This window comes from Cetorhinus maximus, chromosome 1, assembly GCF_964194155.1.
Source record: "Cetorhinus maximus chromosome 1, sCetMax3.hap1.1, whole genome shotgun sequence".
In the NCBI taxonomy this organism is placed as follows: Eukaryota; Metazoa; Chordata; class Chondrichthyes; order Lamniformes; family Cetorhinidae; genus Cetorhinus; species Cetorhinus maximus.
In genome coordinates, this window is record NC_135879.1 from 134,168,166 (window position 1) to 134,192,425 (window position 24,260).

A 24,260-nucleotide genomic window follows, 5' to 3' on the forward strand; every position below is an offset into this window, starting at 1 on the left:
GGGAAAAAAAAACAGTGCGAGCACTTTCCTGGAAAGACGAGATGGTGGCTGCACACATTTTCTAAGGTTTTAGAGCTCTTGCGACTCTTTAGTTTTTCAGCAATGAACATAAAGGACTGATGGAATATTTTTAGCACCATAAACCAAAATCCTGGTACACATTAGTTCTGTAGAGCACTTCCTGGAGAGTATGTGTATGAAACAAAGGCAGAAGTTAATTAACCCATGCTAGGAGTATATTGTCTTGATCTGGGTGGGCAAAATTCTATTTCCCTGAAGAATATTTTTCCTTTTGGGGAACTGCCAAATGTTTAGAACTATGCAGTCTTAACCAGTATGGGGTATTGATGTGGCCTTTGCTTTTTCACACCAAACTTTCTGTAGGGCAGGAGATTAACATAAATGGGAAAAGCTCACAGAGATAGCTAATTCCACAATCCTGCATTCATGACAGGGATGCTGTTCTCAAAAGGACATGGACTGCAGTTGTAGTTATAACATTGTAATCCTAATTTCTCAGCCCATGCACCCTGTGGGCGTGATTCCTCATTTGAGAAAATGAAAATAGTCTAATAGCGAATGAGAACATCTAACTGGAAACTACCTGTCCAACAGGCTCTGCAACTAATAAAGTGAGGTAATGCATTTTCATTGAGGCGACAACAATCATAGGTTGACAAGATCTTTGAAACACATGCTGCAGTAGAATACAGTTCCAGAAGGCGGAAGAGATGCCATTTTGTTAACCTCTTTTTAAAAAAATTCCAATTCCTTTCATTTGCTCCAAATCCCTGATTACTCTTGCTCCCCAGGTAAGTTATTTTCAAGTTTGTCAATTGATTCTGCAACTACGGCTTACTGGACAGTGCATTTCACATTCTTACAATCGTTTATGCATGATGCAGTTTCCGGACTTCCTTTTAATTGGCTTAGTTCAAATTTAAGATTTATTCTTTTCCAAACTTCTCTTTCTAGAGAAAAGGCTTGTTCCCTGTCCCCCTCTCAGTTTTTATTGTTATTTTAAAGACCACAACTAGATCATCCCCTAGCATCCCTATTGCTAAGTGAATCTCTCATCATTGCTCAGTTCTTTCATCTTTTGTCCATCACTGGTTACAATACACTGGTTCGGCCTTAACTGCAGTATTGTATCCAATTCTGGGCACTGCACTTTAAGAAGAATGTGAAGGATTCAGAGAGGGTGCAGAAAAGATTTTCGAGAATGATTCCAGGGATGAGGGATTTCAGTTACCCAAGTAGATTGGAGAAGCTGGGGACACTCTTCTTAGGCAAGAGAAGGTTGAGAAGAGTTCTGGTAGGAGGTGCTCAAAATAATGAGTGATCTAGACAGAGCAGATAGAGAGAAAGTGAGCCCATTGTGGGAAAGGTCGAGAACCTGAGGACTAAGATTTTAAAGTAAAAGGTGGATTTTTAATGAAGTGATTGAATATGATCTAAAATGCACTTCCTGGAAGGGTGGTGGATGCAGATTTGATCATGGTCTTCAAAAGGGAAATGGATAAGCGCCTGAGGGGAAAGTACATTGCAGGGACATTGTGGAATGGCCAGGGGAGTGGTACTAGCTAAATTGCTCTTGCAGTGAGCTGTCACAGTCTCAACATGCCAAATAATCTCTTTCTGTGCTCTAACCTATGATTCTTCTATGATTCTAGACTTTCTTCAAGACCAGCACATTCTTAAGGTGATTATTCCCTTGGGGTAAGATGAGCAGGATCAGCTGGATATAAGATAGGATCCAATGGAAGTTCAGAATCAAACCAAGTTTCACTAGGAGATCTTGTAATCTGGTGATCAAACCAGAACATATCTACAGTACTCCACTGTGCACTGTGGATGATTTGACTAGCCAACCAATTCACCAACACAATCTGCACAGCCTGACAGTCACTTAAGGGTGTGAGTCTTCCCCGTTTGATTTCAGACACGTTGGAGTCAATTCCTTCATTAGATGAATTCTGGTAAGCTGGGTGAGTTTAGATGGTTAAGCCTCATAAGTATTTCTACACACACTTGAGTATTCCTAAGCCCTAGCTTGATCAACAGCATTGTGATTTCTCTGTATTAAGGTAAGTTTGGATACCACTTTATGGATTGTGCATGTACACTTCCTTTGGGGCAAACAGAAGCTTTATATGCAGCTAAGTTTGAAGACTCAAAACAACAATGGGCTTCTAGTAACTTCAGGCATAAAGAAATCCCTGAGTTTGAGCACCCAAGATATCTATATCAAATGTGTGGCATATTGTGTTATACATACTTCCTGTCATACTGCAGACTGGATACTACTGCTGGGAACATATAGGAATGTCGCTTCACACCCCGAGAAGTGCTTAGGAAAATGTGAAATTTCCGTGGCAGGAAGCATAAAAGAAGTATATTATCTAAATGGTGAGAGATTGCAGAGGTCTGAGATGCAGAGGGATCTGGGTGCCCTAATGCATGAACTGCAAAAGGTTAGTATGCAAGTACAGCAAGTAATTAGGAAAGCTAATAGAGTGTTATCATTTTTTGTAAGGGGAAATGAATACAAAAGTAGGGAGGTTATACTTCAGTTATACAGGGCATTGGTGAGACCACATCTGGAATACTGTGTACAGTATTGGTCTCCTTATTTAAAGAAGAATGTAAATGCACTGGAAGCAGTTCAGAGAAGGTTGACTAGATGAATAGCTGGAATGGGAGGGTGGTCTTATGAGGAATGATTGGACAGGTTAGGCTTGCATTTGCTGGAGTTTGGAAGAGTAAGAGGCGACCTGATTGAAACATATAAGATCCTGAGGGATCTTGACTGGGGTTGATGTGGAGAGGATGTTTCCTCTTGTGGGAGAATCTAGAGCTAGGGGGGGTCACTGTTTAAAAATAAGGGGTCACCCATTTAAGAGAGAGATGAAGAGAATTTTTTTTTCCTCTCACAGGGTCGTGAGTCTTTGGAACTCTTCCTTAAAAGGTGGTGGAAGCAGAGTGTTTGAATATTTTTAAGGCAGAGCTAGATACGTTCTTGATTAACAAGAGGGCGAAAAGTTATCAGGGGTAGGTGGGAATGTGGAGTCGAGGTTACAATCAGATCAGCCATGACCTTATTGAATGGCGGAGCAGTCTCAAAGGGCCGAGTGGTCTACTCCTGCTCCTAATTCGTATGCTCGTGTGGTTGCAATTCTTGAAATTGTGTTGGAATTCTTTTCTCCCTAACAGCTGAATTTGTAACTAGAAAGAAACCAAAAGCAAATTGAATGATCCACGGTGCTATTCTGGTGGTCATTTGGGCAATAAACAGCATGCTGAAATTATTCCTAAAGACTGTGTGTGATTTCCTGAATGAGAAGGTATAGTGTATTTAAACATATTGAAATCTGCAACACCCAAATGCCTTGGTGTCTATTATTGCTTAATTAACCAAAATAGTTCAGATCCAATAAAACAAACACAGATTCTGTTATTAAAAGGTAAAACTGTACCTTTTTAAAGATTTTTTTTACTTTGCTGATAAAGAGACATGCTGTCCAGGCTTTTCATCATGCACTCATCAGGACAGAATCACAAGAATACGAAGTCTCAAAGGGAACAACAATTTATACTGAATGAACTAAAGAATGCTGATTGGTTGCCAAGTGGACTCTGATTGGTAGAGGCATTGCCATGGGGAATGTACCAGAGAAAATTTAACTGTCAAGCCTTTGTTTAAATTCAAACCAGGCAAGTCGACTCTGAGTGGTCAAGGATTTGCCACGGGGAATGAACCGGGGAATAGCATCTCCCAAGATTTTGTTTAGTTGAAAAAGACTGCTTGCAACAGGCAAAGTACTGACCACACTCAACTAGCCCACGCTTGTAAAACTCAGAACATAGTGTCCAACATTAGATGTGATTCCGCGATTGGATAACACTTGCCAAACAATACTGATTGTGCTAAGAATTATAGTAACAACCAACTTAAAATCATCAGTTGGGCTTGCATTGTGGCTCACATATGCGTGTTAAAAGCTACATATATTCACACACAGGACCCTATCCTTTGCAAACGTAAGAACGTATCCACGCATTGCACCTTTTTCAACTTAACAATAGCTTGGAGGACAGCCATTTTCTTGGTTCATTCCTCATGGCAATGCCTTGACCAGAGTCGACTTACCTGGTTTGAATTTAGACAAAAGCTTGGAAGTTAACTGTTCCCTGGTGCATTCACCAGGGTAATGTCTCTACCAATCAGAGTCCACTTGCTAACCAATCAGCGCCCTCTTCTCCTGCAGTATGAATTGTTGTTCCCTTTGAGATATGGTATTCTTACGATTCTGTCCTGATGAGTGCAAGACGAAAAGCTTCAATAGCATTTCTCTTTTTTCAGCAATACTCATGCTCTGTACTCCCAAGCAACTATTTGTTTTCACTTTCTGGAAATTTCTTGGAGAAATAAAACACCAAAGTCATCATTAATTTCTCAATAATTAGGTGGTTTTCTTATCCATTAACTGGAGGGTTGAAAATTTTGGTGGCTTTTCATTTAATCTTCAGCTTCAGAAACAAGATCCTTGGTGCCTGAAAAATGATTTACTCAGAATCCTCTCACTCCTCTGTAAACCTAACAATAAGTGAGTGCAACTCATTTTCTTCTTGCTCATTGGAGTTGCTCAAATAATAAGGTTATTAATAAAGCCTAAGAATGCAAACACTCTATGGGCCGTAACTTTCAAGTTCCGGGGCATTGTATCTGGGGGTGTACCCCAAAGATGTGCTGGGAAACCCTCCCCAGAAGTTCCCAGGTAAGGACTGCACGGCAATTACCTGGGAAGTGCAAACTTTCTATTGGCGATCACCCTGCACTGGGAACCATCAGAAAATTGCGATTTAAATCGCAAACTTCAGATGGTTCAGACTGGGTTTACATCAATAGTTACCCAGAAAAAGTTAGAAGAATTAAAACCATTTCTACCTTCTTGGCAACTATTGTACAGCTGCATACCAATCCCTCCACAGGACTCCCCTCACACCCCCGAACCCCCAAGGGACTCCCTCACTCCCTGACTACTCTTCACCTACTACTTCCGCTGCCCTCCCACCCACAGGACTTCCCCAGACTCCCCAACGTGATTGCCTCTAACCAACCATCCCACAGGACTCCTCCTCCACCCACCCAACGGGACTCTCCCAACCCTCCGCTCGCCAACACCATACGGGACTACCCTCCCCAAATGACTGGCCCACAAAACCTCCCCATCCCTGCACCACACCCCTAGGCCTTGCCCCACCCCCCCCAACCCCCACCCACAAGGCCTGGCCCACCAATCCCCCCACCCCACCCACAAGGCCCGGCCTGAGTCGAAAGGTCAAGCGGGATAGGATCGGCTAGATTTTCAGCTAAGATCTTTTGAGCAGAGTGGAAATTCGACTCAATTGCTACTCCATCGGAAGTTACGGCCCATTATGTGTTGTAGCATAGGAGATTAGATTATTTAATGTCAAGATACGTAAAACAATTATACTCCTGTACAGACAAACCAGCCAACAAAATAAAACAATAGATTTCCAGCATATTAGAAGTGCAATTTTTAGGATTAGTTCGTGGATTATCTCTACTTACAACAGTCCAGGATGAGGTCTCTAAGCCAGCTTTTAAACAAACGGTGATCACCACAAACTGTGGAGAGAATGAAAGATATAATGGTAAGTAACTGCACCACAATCACATGAAATTCTACAAAAGAACGTTGTAACCACAGTAAATGTAAAGAGTTGTTGTTCGTAATCTCTGTGCACATACAGGTTCTGAAAATTCTCAGAACCGAATCCTGGCATGTGTCAAGACTACACTGACTGATGCCTTTCACCAATAACTGCTGTAATGGGCAGCAGGTGAAAGTGCTGCTATGAGTCCACCTTCAGCTGACCCATGCAAATGGGTCTGCCGAGGCCTTCCTGCCCCTGTCATATTCCTTTTGGCCCTCTTCGGCAATTAATGACACTTCCCTGGCCTCCTCCCAGCCCCAGCAAGGATACACTTGCATCCAATTGGAGGCCAGTATGCCTCACCTCACATGCCACACCAGCCTCCAGATCTACACATGGTACTCCTGATTTTGTGGACCTCTGCCTCTAGCTCCGCCCTGAAGACATCCGTCTTGTAAGCGGCGGAGAGAGATGCTGCCCCTTACAAGGCATGACAGAAATGTCAGAGAACCAGTGTCATCAGGACCTGCCCTTTTCTGGTAGGTTCCACCTGCTAGACAGACGCCAGCTGAGGTTACAGCAGGAGACTGACAGAACCCCTGCAGATATTCCCGTACACAATTCTGGTGAAAATCAGAAATCTGATTTTTTTTCTTCTAAACAAATGTTCAGGTTTAAAGCTTACACAATCCTTTGAAGTTTAAAATTTCAACCAGCAGTGAAATGAAAGTAATGGTTAAGGTTTCCTGAGCACAATGCTGACATTCCCCCTCCAGATGCAATCCAGTAATTCTCCTCCCAGTCTCCCGAGGCTATGACAACATAGTTCTTGTGCAATTCTCACCTGTTCACTGTTGCTCTCTTTATAGTGCTCAACAGCAGAAAACACAAGGGAGAGATGAATTTTCAAGCAATACATCAAAAGCTTTGTGTCTGATTAAGAAAAGCTGGGAGCTCTAGAAGAAATATTAATTACTGTACTCAGTCTAGTTGCCAGCTGTGAGATCTGAAGAGTGATTTTTAAAAAAAAAATCTGTTCAACAAAAAAACTTCAAGCGTGTTCAGAGAATTTTAATCCTGATAAATACAAAAACCTAAATAAAAATTATACTACACTTTAGATTTCTAATATTAAGACAGCATTCAAAATTTAGGCTTCCTTCATTATTAGTACTTAGATCATTTGTGTTTTTGCCAGGGCTTTAACTGGAACATCCAGGCTTTTGTCCCTGTCTGCACATTCTTTGCACTGCATGTTCTACATCACTGGAGTCATTGTTTGGATAGGGTTTTAAGATGTGTATCTGTAAAGTAATCACAATTGCTTGAAATTTCTCTAACAGGGAGCGCTCTGTGTAACTTTAGAGAATATTGCCCCCTGAACAGCCAAAATCATTCACCTTTGAGGGATGGAGTCTTGTTACGTCAGACAGTAAACGGGTCTCAGTGAATCTTGTGGCTGTTAATGTTTTTGGCAGTGCTTTGAGCAGATCCTTCCAAAACTTTCAGCTGTTTTATGAGGTATACTGGACTAAGTGCAAGATGTATTCTGACACGTACCATGGAATTTTACGGTGCTAGAGGGTAGCAATTCTTATCCTCTCATATTTCACAGTAGTCAGTTGAAATTTCTGATCTGTCATTGTCATCTACAGCTTCCTATCATGGTTCTCAGTATGCCATTGTGATAAGCTTTTCCACTTGCTGCATATGCCTATTGTTTCTTTTTGTGGTCAACTACTGGGACTCATATTCCACTCTCGCTTCCTTGTCTCAATTTTTGTTATTGTATTAAATTATCTTGCTCAGGTTTCAGCTGTCCCACCTCTGTGTCTGATATATAATCTCAATATTCAGGCAATATCAGTTTGCATATAGCTGTATATAAGCATATAGTCATGATTTGTATTTTGAGGCCACAGAAATGACATACAAATTTAGTATCAAAATGCCCATTTGCAATTCATTAATGTGTTCTTAGCCTCTGCACTCTGGTACTTCTTTCTCTAGGTAACTTTACAATTTATCAGCCAGAAGTCCACTGATAGAGCAATATGGTTGTCATCACTGTTGCAGTAACAGTGGATGAATGACTCAAACCAAGCAGAGAATCCTTAAATTTTAAGTGTATGTAGCAGCCAGAGCAGCAGTGTTATTAGATATTTGTAATTCAAGGAAAGGGATGTCTCGAATTGTGTGTCTTCCATATATGATGAAACAACATTTTCCTCCATATACTTTATGTTCTGTGGCAGATTCAAGTAGACTCAACGCAAACAGTGGAGGAAAATGGGGTAGGCACAGGGACGAGAGGGGCCAAAGATTGGAAAATTAGCGGCTGAGAAGAAAAGGTCTGAAATTTTTTTGTGACAAGGAATCACGTATTTATAACAATTTTTATGATCAGTAGTGAGTGCAAATGCTTCTAGGTCACTTCAAATAGGTGGAATTATTAGACTTTAAGTGGGTAGAAACATTAGTTTTTCCCTTTGTTTACCTTCTATTACTGACAAGGCTCTGGGCTTGTATATAATCACCAAAGTGACCTCAGTATTTCAGCATTCAATGCAGATAGTGTATGTAATACATGATGACGTCTATATCAAAAACAGAGCATGACCTTGAATGATTATGTACATCTGAAGTGAAGCAAACCAGTACAGAAGTGCTTTGCAAAATAATTTCCACTATGACCCTATTTAACTCAGCACCACCTTCTGAAGGGCAATTAGGGATGGACAACAAATGCTGGGCTTGCCAGTGATGCCCACATCCCATGAAAGAATATATAAAACTCTTGAAAATTAACACGATCCTAAATGCTAGCAAAAACAAAACAGCAGTAAAGTAGCAGAGTAACATTCAGTATATAATTAAAGCCAGCTTATTATAGAATATATGATATATCATGTAAAATGCAGATCTGTTTTTTTAAAGTACTTTTGTAAAAATGTTATGTAGGTTTCAGCCAAGTTCTCCACATTTCCTGGTGATGGAAAATTCAGTGATACCCTCTCTGCCCATCCTCCCACACACACATTGTAATCAGCCCTTCTCCCTCCCCCGCACAAACGCCCCTCATCCCAACGGTCATCACCCAATACACTCACTTAACAGCCCCTCTTCCCAAACACCTGTCCATCCCCCAACTCCCCCAATCAGTCACTCATCAGCTTCCCTTTCCAACTCCTTGACCAACCCTCCCCACTTCCTGGCTTGCTGAAACACATTGAGACTCAGGATCAACTATTACCCCCACCTGCTGAGACTTGGAGTCCACTACTCCAGCATCCCCAAATGCTACCCACGGCTTGCCAAATCCCGCAACTCTACCAAGCAGCCAGAAGCAGAGAAGCTCTCTCGATGGGATGAGTGGCGGCTTCCCTGGGTCTGCTCCCGGCCTCGTTATTGGCAGGGATTACCAAACTGAAACACTCTCCTCCCAGCCTTGCCGACGTAGGAGGTGGCAATGACTGAGGGGAGGCAGAGGTTTGAAAAGAAATTAAAAGGGCAGAATTCCATTATCCAAAGCTCAGAATTCTACCAAATGGCAGAAATTTCTCATCCCTGCGGGCAGGTCTGGCATCAATTTCCTGCCAGTCCTCCAAAACCTCACAAGCTTCCTGCTGCACTCGCTCCAAACCCATTTGTCATGTGTAAACTACATTAAATAAGGTTTTGAGGGCAAAAGCTACATTTCCTTCCCTAGTCACCTATCACTAGAAAATGGTGCCCAGGTGGTTAAGCATCAGTAAGCAGAAAGAATTATTTAAAGGTCTTTGTCATGACCAGGTTTTTTGGTTGTGCAGAATTTTCTTGTGCAACACGTTTTCTGCAACTTTTTCTAACTTTACCTAGTTAATTAGTGCAGTATTATTCCGAATTATATCCATTCATTCTAATACTCTTCGGTTCCCCCATCCCCTCCCAAGCCAAAGACTTCTCGCTTGGGTAATCCACTTTACCTGATAGGACATAGAAAAAAGGAGGAATAGGCCATTTGGCCCTTCGAGCCTGCTCCGCCATTCATCATGATCATGGTTGATCATCCAACTCAGTAGCCTGCTCCCGCTTTCTCCTCATATCCTTTGATTCCTTTTGCCCCAAGAGCTATATCTAACTCCTTCTTGATTCTTGATGAGGAAAGAGGTCCCAAATCCAGACTGGTCATGTTCCATAGTGGTCACCTAGCACTCAGCTGTAGGTGCTCACACTGCCACAGAATCGCACAGCCTTGGTTGAACCTCTAGACTCAAGTGATTGAGGGGGCTGTCTTTCTCTCAAGGTAATAGCAGAGTTGTGCCAGCTGCATACCCCTGGAGATTTGGAGCCCACCTCCACCAGAAGCGCCAGGCTTGATAGGCCAATGCAAATCTCACTGTGGCAGTCACTTCTACACCACTGTTCCTTTCAGGCAGCATCAAGAGACATGCAAGATCATCTAATCAATTGTCCCCACTATATCAAGCAAATAACATGCTTTTTTTGTGAAGTAGTTCACCTCCTTGCCTATGGATCTTGTACATCAAAGTAAGAGGTCATCTATTTTTACATACTGTCCAGATTTGTCAGGTCCAAGGAACCTTGGACCAGAATTTGTAACTTGGTGCCTTGGCATATTCCTCAATCTTACCTTCAAATCAAGGGATCAATCCTGGTTCAATGGAGAGCGTAGGAGAGCATACCAGGCATGCCCAGAAATCAGATGTCAATCTGGTGAAGCTACAACAAAGGCTACATGCATGTTAAATAATAGAAGTAGCCTGTTATAGAACTAAGCTATCCCACAACCAATGGATCAGGTCAAAGTTCTGCAGTCCTGCCACATCCTGCCATGAATGGTGGTGGACAATTAAACAACTAACAGGAGTAAGAGGTTCCACTTATATCACCGTCCACAATCATGGCAGGAGCTCAGCAAATCAGTGCAAAAGACAAGGTTGAAGCACTTGCAACCAGAAGCTGAGTGGATGATCCACCTTGGCCGCCTCTCGAGGTCCTCAGCATCACAGATGCCATTCTTCAGGCAATGTGATTCACTCCACATGATACCAAGATATGGCCGAAGGCACTGGATACAGCAAAGGATACGCGACCTGATAGCACAGAATCTTGGCTTTCATTTTGAAGAACTGTGCTCTAGAACTATCTGCACCGTTAGCCAAGCTGTACCAGTGCATCCACAATACTGGCATCTACCTGACAATGTGGAAAATTGTTCAGGTATGTCTTGTTCACAAAAAGCAGGACAAATCCAATACAGCCAATTACCACCCCATCAGCAAACTCTCAATCATCAGCAAAGTGATGTGAGGTGTCATCAACAGTGCTATCAAGCAGGACTTACTCAGCAATAACCTGCTCATTAACACTCACTTTGGGTTCTGCCATGGGCGCTTGACTTCAGACCTCATTATAGCCTTGGTCCAAACATGGACAAAAGAGCTGAATTCCAGAGTGAGATGAGACATCAAGGCAGTATTTGACCGAGTGTGGCATTAGGAACCCTAGCAAAGTTGAAATCAAAGGGAATTAGGGGGAAAACTCTCCACTGGTTGGAGTCATACCTAGCAGAAAGGAAGATGGTTGTGGTTGTTAGAGATCAATCATCCCAACCCAGGACTTTTCTGCAGCAGTCCCTTAGGGTCGTGTCCTAGGCCCAACCATCTTCAGCTGCTTCATTAATGACCTTCCCTTCAACATAAGATCAGAAGTGGGGATATATGTTGATGATTGCACAGTATTCAGTGCCATTTCCAACTCCTCGATACAGAGCAGTCCGTGTCCATTTGCAGGAAGGCCTGGACAATATTCAGGTTTGGGCTGATAACTGGCAAGCAACATTTGTGCCACACAAGTCCTGAGCAATGATCATCTCCAGCAAGAGAGATGCTAACCATCTCCCTTTGACAGTCAATGGCATTACCATCACTGAATTCCCCCACCATCAACATTCTAAGAGTTACCATTGGCCAGAGACTTAACTAAACTAGCAATATAAATATTGTGGCTTCAAGAACAGGTCAGAGACTGGGAATTCTATGACAAGTAACTCATCTCCTGACTTCCCACAGCCTGCAAATCATCTACAAGGCACACATGTGGAAGAATGGAGCTCCAATACCTAGAAGTTTGACGACATCCAGGACAAAGCAGCCCACTTGATTGGCATCCCTTCCACCAACTTAAACATTCACTTGTTTCACCATTGGCACACCATGGCTGCATTGCGTGCCATCTATAAGATGTGCTGCAGCAAATTACCAAGGCTCCATCAACAGGAACTTCCAATCTGTCACACTACCACCTAGAACAATAAAAGCAGCAGGTGCATGGGAAGACCATAACTTGAAAGTGCCCCTCCAAGCCACGTATCATCCTGATTTGGAACTATATCGCCGTTCCTTCACTGTTGCTGGGTCAAAATCTCGAAAATCCCTCTCTTACAGCATGGTGGTTGCTCCTACGCCAGCTGGACACCACCATCTTCTCGAGGGCAATTAGGTTTGAGCAATAAATGCTAGCAACACCCACATCCCATGACTAAATTTAAAAAAAGCCTGCAAAACCTACTGATTAATGGCCTACAGAACAGCAGGGAAGATGACAAACAGTCAGCAACTAGCTGAGCACTTACTGGATTAAATCCACGAACTGGAGAAATCTTTCCCAGTTGTGTCATTGATTCAGGTATTACTCATAAATGATACTTCCAGCTGAAACATTCTGTGCCCATTGAATAATGTGTCCTACCATCTTGGCTTTCATTGGGAAATGACACCACTTCATTCATATGCTCGAGTGCAGTTCTCCTTCACAACTACCATTTGCTTCCTCTTTCTCCAAGGCATTCACTACATTGCCACAAATCAAGCTGCACATAAAAATCAGGCTAACAATGCTTCAGTCAAGATGCAGATGTGTTGATTTCTATTGTTTTTTACCACCAAGCTTCTTCGTGGTACCTACAGTTGTGTGCTCATCTAAACCAGGCCTTTTACTTTTCAGTTCTCTCAATATCAGTAGGTGTCTAACTGTTTTTCCGCAAGCAGACCTTTGGAGGCTGGGGTGATCTTTGTCTCCAAGCAATATAGTCCTGGTTGCTTTCTGCCACATGCACAGATATCTGAGAGGGCACACATGTGGCACTGTCCTGAGACACAGCAATCCACATGGGAATCCTGCCACGAAGGGAAATCTAGATCAAATGTTCAACTCATGAGTCTCTGGAGATAAGATGGTCTCACCAAAGATAAATCATGCAGGGCACTTAAAAGATTTCAAGTGCTTGAAAAGCAATCTGAATGGCATGCTTAATTTTTGACAAACTTTCTGGTTAGAATTATTGTAATCTGTCCCCATAAAAATAACTAGGTTGCTCAATGCATGAACCATACAGTGTTGCACAGCAGCTGAATGCTTAATTATCCTTGGTACTGGAATTCATTAAAGCATTCTGGAGTTCTGGGTTCCATTACGGATGCCATATAGATCAGAGGGTTCCTTAAAGACTCTTCAATTTTAGATCCGTGGAATGCTTTAATGCTCCACAGGATGGATAGCTGGTGAGCCCAATACCATTAAGGCCTTGAGTTTGTGCTCAACATCGGTAGACATATTCTTCTGCAACGAATGCCTCAAATATGCTTTTCTTTGCTGGTAGGGCAAATTTCATGCTCCCTTGTTGGTGACTCAACCAATGTTTGTGATGCTGGCTAAATTTTGCGCAAATGACTATTTTTTGAACAAAGGGCATGCTTTGTGATAATGGTGGAAGGTCCAGGTCTATCTGTTGAGAAGAATAAAATAAAATTTTCATATATTCAGCTAAACAATTAAAAATGTAGGTACTGTTTATTTGTATTAATTGGATTTGGAAAATAGAAAATTATTTATACAACATTTATTTAGAAATTTTGGAACTGCTCTATAACATCATTTATCAAAATATTGAAGATAAAAAAATAATTACTAGATCTGTACATTTTCCAATATGTCAGCTGGGGGACCATCCCTGAAAGTAAAACTGAACCCTGAAAGTGACTGGTCCTCCCATGGTTGGATAATGTTTTCTGCAGCGCCATTTTGATCTTTTGCATTTTCTTCCTGGCACCTTGCCAACTGTTTTCTCGTTTTGGGGACTGTTTACAAATGGGGAATTTAAATCATTAGACACATTGTGGTTCTTGATGATGAATGCTGTTTCACGTACCGCCACCTTCACCATCAAAAGTTCTGCTCAGTAAATTTTGGTTTCCTGGGCACTTTTTATATTCTTTCCAGAACTTCCCCATTAGAATTGCTGGAAGAATTTTTGCCTGCCTTATTTCTTTAATTGAAAAACCTAAAGGGCCAATTACCACACATCAGGAAACAGAGTAAGTGAATATTTATCTCATTGCTGTTTGTAAAGTCATGCAGTGTGAAAATGGCTGTCATGCTTGTACATAACAACCACTGATTTCACAGTAACTCACTCTATTTGAAATATTTTGGAAGGGCTGAGGTGAGATGTGGCAGGAAATGATCATAGAAGATTTAAAGAAACACCTCAAAAGGATGGGAATAAATTCAACATAAAAGACGACAGAATACTCAAAGCTAGAATTGAAAAAACGTCTAGCTTTGTAGCTTTATTTGTTTTATTATTTGGAAGCAAAAAGATCTCAAGATAAGGCAAAAAAAAACAGTCTGGAGGTAACAAACCAATGGCAGTTGGGGTTAACAGCAGGAATTTACTATGGAAAACAAACATTTTAAATAACTGCTTTAGCTCAAAAGTGTACTGTGTGGTTTAAATAATCTGGCAAGTATGGTGGTAGAGATGAAGATGGCTGAAAGTCGTCCCAGATTTGTACTAAGTGCAGTAGAGGGCTGACCCACCGGTCACAATGGCAGCTTCTCACGCCATATCATCCCAAACCCGCCGCATTAGTTATGCATTCCCGGGAAACACGCATTTCGATGGCGGGCGGGCTATCATTCACCTGCCCTGCCATCACCTCGCCGCTTCATCACGCCGGGTGCCATATTTGAAGCCCAGCTGTGCACACACCTCTCAGTGCTTCCAGCCCAGGGCTGCTGCTCGGAAGACATGGCCTCAAAAGGCAAAAAGACTGCAGCTTCCAGGTTTAGTGACGTATCTCTCGAGCGCCTTTTGGACGCTGTGGAGGCCTGCCCTGATGTCCCCTACCCCCGCTCTGGCCACAGGAGGGGCAACGATGTCACCAATCCAACAGGCGAGGATGTGGCAGTGGTGATCAGCGCCAACGCCCTGCAAAAGAGGACAGCCACCCAGTGTCACCACAGGATGAGTGGTCTCATCTATTCCGCCAGGGAAAGTCACTCTTCTCATCACTCTCAACTCTCACAAGCCCATTACACATCCACAGGGATCTCACACCTTAAGGGACAACACCACTAACTCTCACACACACCCTCACATCTCCATCAGGCTCATATCCTCTCGAGCTCGTGTCCTCCTCCCATCCATGGCTCCGCTCACTACACAAACATTCCATGCAGTGCCATGTGTCCAGCTCACTCTTTCCATCTTTCTCCATGCAGGTGAAGCCTGTTCACATCAGCAGGGTGAGGTCCCAAGCCGGGGGGTTGAGTGGCCCACATTAGGCCTCTCACTCACTTTGAGAAGTGCGCCATCTTGCTAACTGGTGAGGATGTGGGCCGTGCCTGTGGCGACAGTGATGTCAGCAGTGAACACCCACCACATCATTTCTCTCAGCAGCTGTGAGTGCTCTCTCTCCTGCTATGCACTAGTTATCTTTACTTCGGTTCACAGGGAGCTCTGCCAAGCAACTGACACCCCCAGCCAGCCAGTCCCTCAGCTCCATCCACATCCTCACCTCCAGCCAAGAGGACTCCTCCTCCATTGAAGAGCTGGAAATAAGCTGCCTGGAAGACCTGTCACAGTGCTTACTGCACCAGCACAGAGACACACACCTCAGTGGGACCTAGATCTAGAGCAGGTTCAGGTTCACAATCTGGTGGTCACCGCATGGACACATGTCCACAGCAGGAGGAGGCAGGTTCAGCCAAGCTCCCTGGCACTCAGAGGACTGCTGGGGATCAGGCAATGTGAGGTCCCAGTTAGATGATGAACCTCTGGATTAGGCCTTCCAAGTCATCCTGGAGAGTCAGCAGAAGGCGGGGAACATCACACAGAGCTGTTGAAAGCCCTCAACAGAGTGGCATGCGAGTTGGAGGAGTGCATCCACCTGCTCTCTGATGAAATGGTGCCCACATGTGCGCATATGGAAGCCTCATAGAGAGGATGACGGATGCCATGGAGACCCTGGCCCAGCAGAACGTGGAGATATGCATAGGCCTGCACTCTATTGCGGGAGCCATGGGTGAGTTCCTGCAGTGGCAACGCGAGAGGAAACGCGAGAGGAAACGAGGCACCTCGACGTCCCTCCAGGTGTTCCTTCCCCTCAAGAAGTCAGGTCGGGGCCCTTGGGCACGCAAAGGGAGGAGGAGCAGCAGCTGGACACCCCTGGGTCATCCACTCAGGAATCTCAGAGGCTCACTCCCTCTGAGTCCCCTTTGCCTGTGAGCCCCTCAACCTCGTCCTGTCACTGCAGAGGGAGCAGCCTGCCCACGAGTGATTCTGGAAGGAGAAGCGTGTGTGAGAGAGACAGGGCCTTTTGGAGTCGCGTGCAAGCACTTCCCCACACATGTGGATCATTCATGTATCACACTCACTTCAATGTCCTGAGCATTTTGAGTGCTGCCTACTGTGGTTCGCTTTCAGTTGTCCATCTGAGCTGACCTCCATCTCCGCCCACCCACTCATCACACTCCCATGTAGTACCTGATCTCGTCTCGCCCTCCCGCCCTACTGCCTCACACTGCCCTTGGTCATTCTCACCATTCCTTCATACTACGCCCACCCTCAGTTCACTCCCCCGCCAGGAGGCAGTCATGGGCCCATCAGGCCCCTCCCTTCCATGTTCACCTGGACATCCCCCCCTCTGGACCCATTCCTGCCCCGGAACCCCTTCCCTTGCTTAGTCCTCCCACCACCTCCGGACTCCCCGCCCACTCAGTCCCTCCCGCATCCTGACTCCCTCAGACACCTTACTTCTTCCGCCACCCTTAGACCTTCCCCCCTCCCGACTCCTTCCTCCAGCCTTACCTCTTCCTTCAGCCTCACTTCTTCCTCCAGTCTTTCTCCTTCCTCCTTCCTGACTCCCTCAAACACCCTTACTTCTTCCTCGAGCTTTACTCCTACCCCCTTCCTCACTCCTTCCTCCACCCTTATTCCCCCATCTCCAAGCTCCTTCCTCCTCCAGAACTCGCCCCCCACCCCCTGCACTCCTTCCTCCCCCTGGACTCCCTCCCCTCTCTGCACTCCTTCCTCCCCCTGGACTCCCTCCCCACACTCATTCCTCCTCATCCCTCCCTTACTCCCTCCTCTCTCCGTAACCCTTCCCCACTTTGAATTCCTTCCCTTAGACCTTCCACCCCCTTTACACCTACCTCCCCAGTTGCCATCTCCTCCCCCATTTCCCCCCCTGTATTCCCTCTCCACCCAACATCCCCCCCCCGACACCTTCATCCCCCCAACCTCACACACCCGATACCTTCATTTCCCCCACTAACCTCAACACCCCCCCCAACACCTTCATTTCCCCCCCTCCCAACCTCACCCCCATGACACCTTCAGTCCCCCGTTCCCAACCTGATCCCACTGACACCTTCATTCCCCCGCTCCCAACCTCACCCCCGGCATTTCTTCCTTTCGAGGTCAATCCTAGACCTTCCTCTCCCATCCCCTCGACCATCATCCATTGTGAGCATCAACGGTGACTTTCCAACGTCCGTGAGCTGCTTCGCAGCACAGCCACGTCCATGAGAATCCACCCAGCATGCTATGTGTGCCGTTGCTGTCGGGCTCCAGCATCTTCTGCTCCTCGGATGTCCGTGATGTGAGCAAGGCCCTGGCAGTAAATCCCGACTTCTGTTCATCACACCTGTCAAGACGTGTTCTGCACTGGCGTGTTTCCCACTGATGTAGGTGGATGATTCAGCGTGAGGGGATGAGTCCAGCAGGCTGGACTTACAATGATGTGCTGATCTATTACAAATGAGGTTCCCGACGTCCGATGGCGGAGAACATGGCCCGCCATCAACGGGTTGAATGGATGATCGCAAACTGGTTTCACAACATTGTGAAATTGATTTTTGGGCTTCTTGCCATGTTGTCCGCTCACGCCACTGAACATGCATGGCGCCAGTGGGCACAGAAAATTCCTCCGAAGGTCAAAAATCCAGCAAGTGTAAGCTGGCTGTATAGGGTAGCTGAATTTGAACTTGCTGTTCCCTCAGTTTCTAATTAAGAGACAATGCTCAGTCAGACGTCACCTTCTGTTGAATAGCTCACAAGATTTTATTTTCAGGGAGCTTCACACAGGAAAGCAAAGCAAAAGCAGTCTTTTTTTTGATATTGTAGGTTTGAACATTCATCCTCTTCAGTCTTGCAGAAGCATTTGGAGCTTTAGCAAGAAAAATGCAGGAATTAATTATTCATTAATATCACAATATTTAAAACTTATGAGCATTTACAAGCTAACTTACTGTGTAAACCATATTTCCTAGTAGCAGGCGGCCAGGCGTCTTTCCATTTCCAAATGCAGTGTCTATAGGAAGCAAAAACGCTAAAGTGAGTTCAATAGTTCAAATTATTAGTTGTTGAAAGCTCCAAGAAAATAATCCCACATCTGGTAGTCATATCACAGCAGCAGATTTTTCATAGTTAATGTACGGTCTGATATTTAAAAGAACCATGTTATTCTGTAAGGGCTTCGCAAGAACGGTTCCTCCAGGATTAGTGTAATAAAGATGTAATTGCTTCAGCAGAATTTCTCTTTTTTAACATTACTCTGTGCACTGGGGCAGTTTTGGTGAAATGCACGGAGTAATGTTCCTTCAAACTTTCAAAACAAATTAGAAGAATGATCTTGGGAAATTTAGGCCTGCCAGCTTGACATTTACTGCAGGTGAAAAATTGGGAGTAGATTCTATGAGAAGTGGGCTGAGGACACTTAATGAGAACAAGAGCAATAAATCTAAGGCAGCAAGAGCTTTTGTACATCCATGGCAGAAAAAATTACTGAGAATTTTATGCTACAATAAATGAAACGGATGACATTAATGTCATTGATATTATTCTTCCTAACTATCAAACAATATTCAAGGAGAAGGCTTTGCGCCCTTAGGGGTGTCTATAGAAAGGCTAGTGTCACCCAAAAGCCCATGTTTTTCAATAATTGTTAGGAAGCAAAGCCAGCAGCGCCCCATAGTTACTGAGAGCACAGAAAAAGTTGAATAAATTGTTCTGAGGTACAAACAGCCAGGGAACATTTCTCCATTAGCCTACTACATACTGCAGAAAATTATAGTCAACTCTACCTCTGCATTTTTACATCTAAGGGAAAAGGTACCAGAAGATCGTGTTTGACTAATTTGCTAGAGTTCTCTGAAGATGTGACAAGCAAAGTGGATAATGGGGGTCCTGTAGATGTCGTATATCTGGACTTCCAGAAGGCCTTTGATAAGGCACAAAAGATTAATACACAAGATAAGATCACACTGAGTTAGGGTTAATATATTAGCTTGGATAGAGGGTTAGCTAACCAACAGAAAGCAGACAGTCGGGATAAATGGGTCTTTTTCTGGATGGCAAGCTGTAACTAGTGGGGTGCCACAGGGTTCGGTCCTTGGGCCCCAACTATTTACAGTCTATATTCATGACTTGGATTCAGGGATAGAAGGTACTGTAGCTAAATTTGCAGATGACACCAAAATAGGTAGGAAAGTAAGTTGCAATGAAGAAATAAGAAATTTACAAATGGATATGGACGGGTTAGGTGAATGGGCCAAAATTTGGCAGATGGAGTTTAACGTGAATAAGTGTGAGGTTATCCATTTTGGTCAGAAGAATAAAAAGGCGACTTATTATTTAAATGGAGAGAAACTTCAGAATGCTTCAGTGCAGAGGGATCTGGGTGTCCTCGTGCATGAATCGCTGAAAGCTAGTACGCAGGTACAGCAGGAAATAAGGAAGGCAAATGGAATTTTGGCATTTATTGCTAAAGGAATAGAGTATAAAAATAGAGAAGTGTTGTTGCAACTGTACAAGGCATTGGTGAGACCGCACCTGGAATACTGTGCAGAGTTTTGGTCCCCTTACTTGAGGAAGGATGTAGTTGCACTGGAGGCGGTTCAGAGGAGGTTCACTAGATTGGTTCCAGAGATGCGGGGCTTGTCTTATGAGGAGAGATTGAGCAGTTTTGGCCTATACTCGCTAGAGTTTAGAAGGATGAGGGGAGATCTAATTGAGGTATATAAGTTGCTTAGGGGATAGATAAAGTAGACGTGGAGCAGATGTTTCCCCTTCTGGGGCATTCCAGAACGAGAGGCCATAGTTTTAGGCTAAGGGGTGGTAGATTTAAATCAGAGATGAGAAGGAATTACTTTTCTCAAAGGGTCGTGAATCTGTGGAATTTACTACCTCAGAATGCAGTGGATGCCGGGACGCTGAATAAATTGAAGGAGGAGATAGACAGATATTTAATTAGTAATGGGTTGAAAGGTTATGGGGAGAGGGCGGGAAATTGGAGTTGAGGCCGAAATGAGATCAGCCATAATCGCAATGAATGGCGGGGCAGGCTCGAGGGGCTGAATTGCCTACTCCTGCTCCTAGTTCTTAAGGCACATTGGGGCAGAAATTGATCCTGGTTGCCGTCATTTTATAGGTGCAAAACAAAAAGGAACAAATGTGGGTCTCAATGATTCACACTATACTTGTATTGTGGGCTGTGCATACTACCAAATGTTGATGAAGGGCCTAATGCCTATTTTAAGCTCCCTGCAGGAAACTGAACAATAATGACTGGATGAGGCCTGCTTGGGTATTCCCAGAAATTGCTGCAGCAAAAGCAGTGAATTTTCTTTTGTTGAGCCCTATTAGCATACTATTGTCACCCTTGCATTCTTTTCATCACCCTCCCCTCGGGAGTTGCCCAAGGGCTGCTGCTAGTGAGGTAGGTGGCCACATGGTGTGGGAGTGGGGGTGGGGGTTGGGTTGGCAGTGTTCAAATGGGGCATTCACAAACAAGCACACATTTCCGATAAAAATTGCAAAACGGTTTCAAGCTGCTTTATGGGCAACCTAAAATAGCCCCTTTAAGACCCGCTGGTTAGAGCGTTTAACACCAGTAAAAATGGGTGGAGTTTTCACAGCACATGCTCTTCTCATGCCTAAGAATTGCAATTGTGGTCCCACATACTTCATAGGACCTAGGTTTGCATATTAAGAGTAGTCTCCTGTGTGAAACATACGGCCGTTCCAGCCACGCATTTAAAGGTCCCTACAAGATAGTGCTGCCACAGCACTAGTGAAAAGGGTTGATAAATTACCCAATGATATTTTCAGGCTTGTAGCACCCCCTTCATATCACAGAGGGCACAATTAAAATTGGCACAACAAAAATATTATATTTAGTACCTGGGAGGATACCATTAGTGACAGAACTCATCTTAGTGTAAACCTTTTGCTACACATTCCTTAACTCCAAACATACATGGCACTTCTAACGCATTATATCCTACAGGTGAATACAGTTCAATCTATGTGCCCCATTTCAAAAGAAACCCTGCAGTAATCTAGGGAATAATCCCACCCCCCCCACCCCGTTTGGGGGGGGAGGGGTTGCGGGAGTGGGCGCACCGCCGTTTTATGTGGGCAGGCTAATTAAGGCCTGCCCAGCATGATGTCCACCAGGAAGCGCTATGCGCTCCCTGTGCGGGCGGGAGGGGGGGGATTCCCTCAGCTGGGAGTATGCTCTTTCGCGCACTGATCTCCCTGAGGCCAAGTGCTGCCTCAGGAAGATTGGCTCCGAATTAAAATTTGCAATACAAATGATCGAAAAATTTCCCTCACATGTCCCCTCATGTAACACTGTCACATGAGTTGGGACATGCCCATAAATTTAACTGAAACCTTAACTAAAAATTTAAATACCCTCATGAAACCTCATCCCGCCCGTGGATGAGGTTTCATGTTTTTTCTGACGCCCGCCAGGGCTCCCGGCCTGCCCGCCAACCTTAAGGTTGGACGGGCAGGTCCATTAATGATTTTAATTAGTTTCTCAATGGCCTCAATAGGCTATTGACAGGTCGGCTGGCACGGAGCTAAGTCGGCTGCACCCCCAACTCGGCTGCGCCCCCGCTGACCTGAAAATGGAAATGACGCAGGGTGACGACGGGAGTTCCACCCGACGTAATCCCACGTCATTTTACATGTCGGTGTGCAGGTCCCGCCCCCCCGCACACCGACCGGAAGATCCTACCCCTAGACTTTGAAGGAAGAAATTCATAACAGTCACTAATTTATACCACTTTTTGTTTTTCTTGCACTGGTAAGCTGTATAATGATGTTCCACAGTTTAGCAAAGTACAATTGCCATCGCCGAACAGAGATTCATTTGGGTGAAATTTGTATGCATGAAAAATTGATTATTATATATTATATTAAAAACCCTCCCCTCCAACATTTATTTTTCTGGTTAAGCATTTCAAAAAGTGTTTTTTTTTTTGGTTTTCACTATTATGTAAGTTTTTTATTCCAATAAATGTTGATAAAACTTTAGGGCTCAAGGCAAACCGCTGAAACCGAAGTTGAACCAATGGGTAAATACTTCATTTTATATTTGCCAGTTTAGGAAAAAAAGGCAACACAGCAAACTCTGGGTTGTATGCATGAGGAAATAAGGTGTCCTGAAAAGATCTCGCTAAACATTTCTGTTTATCTATGCTGCTTACCATGCTCGAGGGCTTTCAGTGGGAACCAAAACAGAATAACCGAGTGGAACAGGCCATTCAAACAATGAACCCAGAAAACCTATGGGAAAAGAAAAATCCATGAGAACCATTTACGACAAACCAGCACTGTGAACTCTAACCCTTCTCTTTATCGTGGTTTCAAATTCACTAAGTGTGTTTTTGTCTCACCGCCACTGTGAGGCGTTTTTACTGACAACCACTTTTAATCTTTTAAGTACTTGGGCTTATTTTGCAGTTTGCCCCCAGCAACATCTTTTGATATGATTGCTATATTTTTTACTTTGTTTGTAGAACTGCTGCACAAGCTGTGTGCTACTAAACTAGCATTCCAAGCCGGAAATCAGAATTCAATTTTTGCGGTGACGTTTTTAAATCTGCATCATGGCATTATAGACTGAAGCAATAAGCCTTTATCTTTAATACAAAATTTAACCACTCCATAAGTAAAACAATTTCTACCACTGATTACAGATCTATAATTAAAATGTATTCTAAACAACTGACTTAAGTTTTAATAATTTTAAAAATAGTTGCACTAAAAACACTTGGTGCTAAAGGGATAAGTTAAAAGTATTTAACCATCCTTATAATGATATGTTATAAATTCACGAGTGATTTGTTTTTCTACATTTAATCCAGTTAGTCACATTACTGGAGATTATCTGCTGCCTTATAAACTCCTTGGCGTATAAATTTGTTGAGTTAAAGGCAATGGGGTGCAGTGAAATCATCATTAGCTGTGCTGGGCATTCTGAAGAGATGCTCAAGTGGCCAAAAAATGATTTTTTTGTTCCAATCTCTTTGCTCATTTATTACTTTCTGGTACAACCAAAGTATTAAATGTGAGACACTCATTTTTAATTAGTTATTCACACACATAAAATGGAAAATGAAGAGCAATATTTACTCACTAAGAAATACAAGTTTAGTAATGACTTGACACAAAAACACTCCCAATATTTGTTCGCTAGTTTCTCATTGTGATGTTAGCCTGTATGTTGTTCCTCCTCCCCTGCCCTATTCCCATTCCTTCCAGATGCTACTCAGTACTCTGTAAAAGAGTACTTTAAATTTGACCAACATCACTACAAATTTTCACTTTCTCTCATATAGGGGCATTGTTAAAAAGCAGCTACCAAGTTTTAATCAAGCTAAGTCGGCATACTCAAATTATTTAGCCAACTGCCATGTTACAATCTGTCTTGGGCGACTGAAGCTCTGCTCACTGATATCCAAGTGCTAATTAAAAGTTAAGGTTAAATAGCTCTTAAGAGTCCAAAGTTTCACCCTACAACTTTTAAGGCAGGATTACTTATTGATCTACAGTTATGATGTAACAGGCACAGAATTGATGAAGTGCAAGACTACTCATGTAAGGTGGATTCATCTTTTGCTTAGTTACATTTTAGGTGGTTTGCAGTTTTGCACATTACACAGGCTTGCAATGCATATGTAAGATAACTGGTACATAAAATATACAGTAATAGCACTGAACTCACTGTACACCGGATTCTTCCAGACCAAATGTTTTGAAGTGCAAAGTATTTTAAAATATTTTTTCATGGAAATCCTATGCAACGAACGTAAAATAAACCACTTAGGAATATATCTAATTTCTCAAAGTAATAAACGGCTGAAATGGTATTAATGGAAAAACAGATTCACAGTCAAAACAGACATTTGTCAAAACTTTAAGTAATGCTAAGGTAGGT

General features: G+C 43.6%; 1 protein-coding gene and 1 long non-coding RNA gene across 7 annotated transcripts in view; both read right to left on the reverse strand.

Annotated features, from left to right (window-relative positions):
* LOC144683762 (uncharacterized) overlaps positions 1-24,260 on the reverse strand; it is a 1,025,508-nt gene that overhangs the window by 547,773 nt on the left and 453,475 nt on the right. The window lies entirely within an intron of this gene.
* The window catches only part of atp8a1 (ATPase phospholipid transporting 8A1), a 488,126-nt gene that overhangs the window by 51,360 nt on the left and 412,506 nt on the right, over positions 1-24,260 (reverse strand). For all 6 annotated transcript variants that reach the window (XR_013577307.1, XM_078546849.1, XM_078546831.1 and 3 more), the window contains 3 exons: positions 22,528-22,606; positions 18,280-18,341; positions 5,597-5,653 (listed from right to left, as the gene is read on the reverse strand). Coding sequence is in view for 5 of the 6 variants with exons in the window: in XM_078546849.1 (XP_078402975.1) it covers positions 5,597-5,653; positions 18,280-18,341; positions 22,528-22,606 (198 nt within the window). In the remaining variant the exon portion in view is untranslated. The remainder of the gene's footprint in view (positions 1-5,596; positions 5,654-18,279; positions 18,342-22,527; positions 22,607-24,260) is intronic.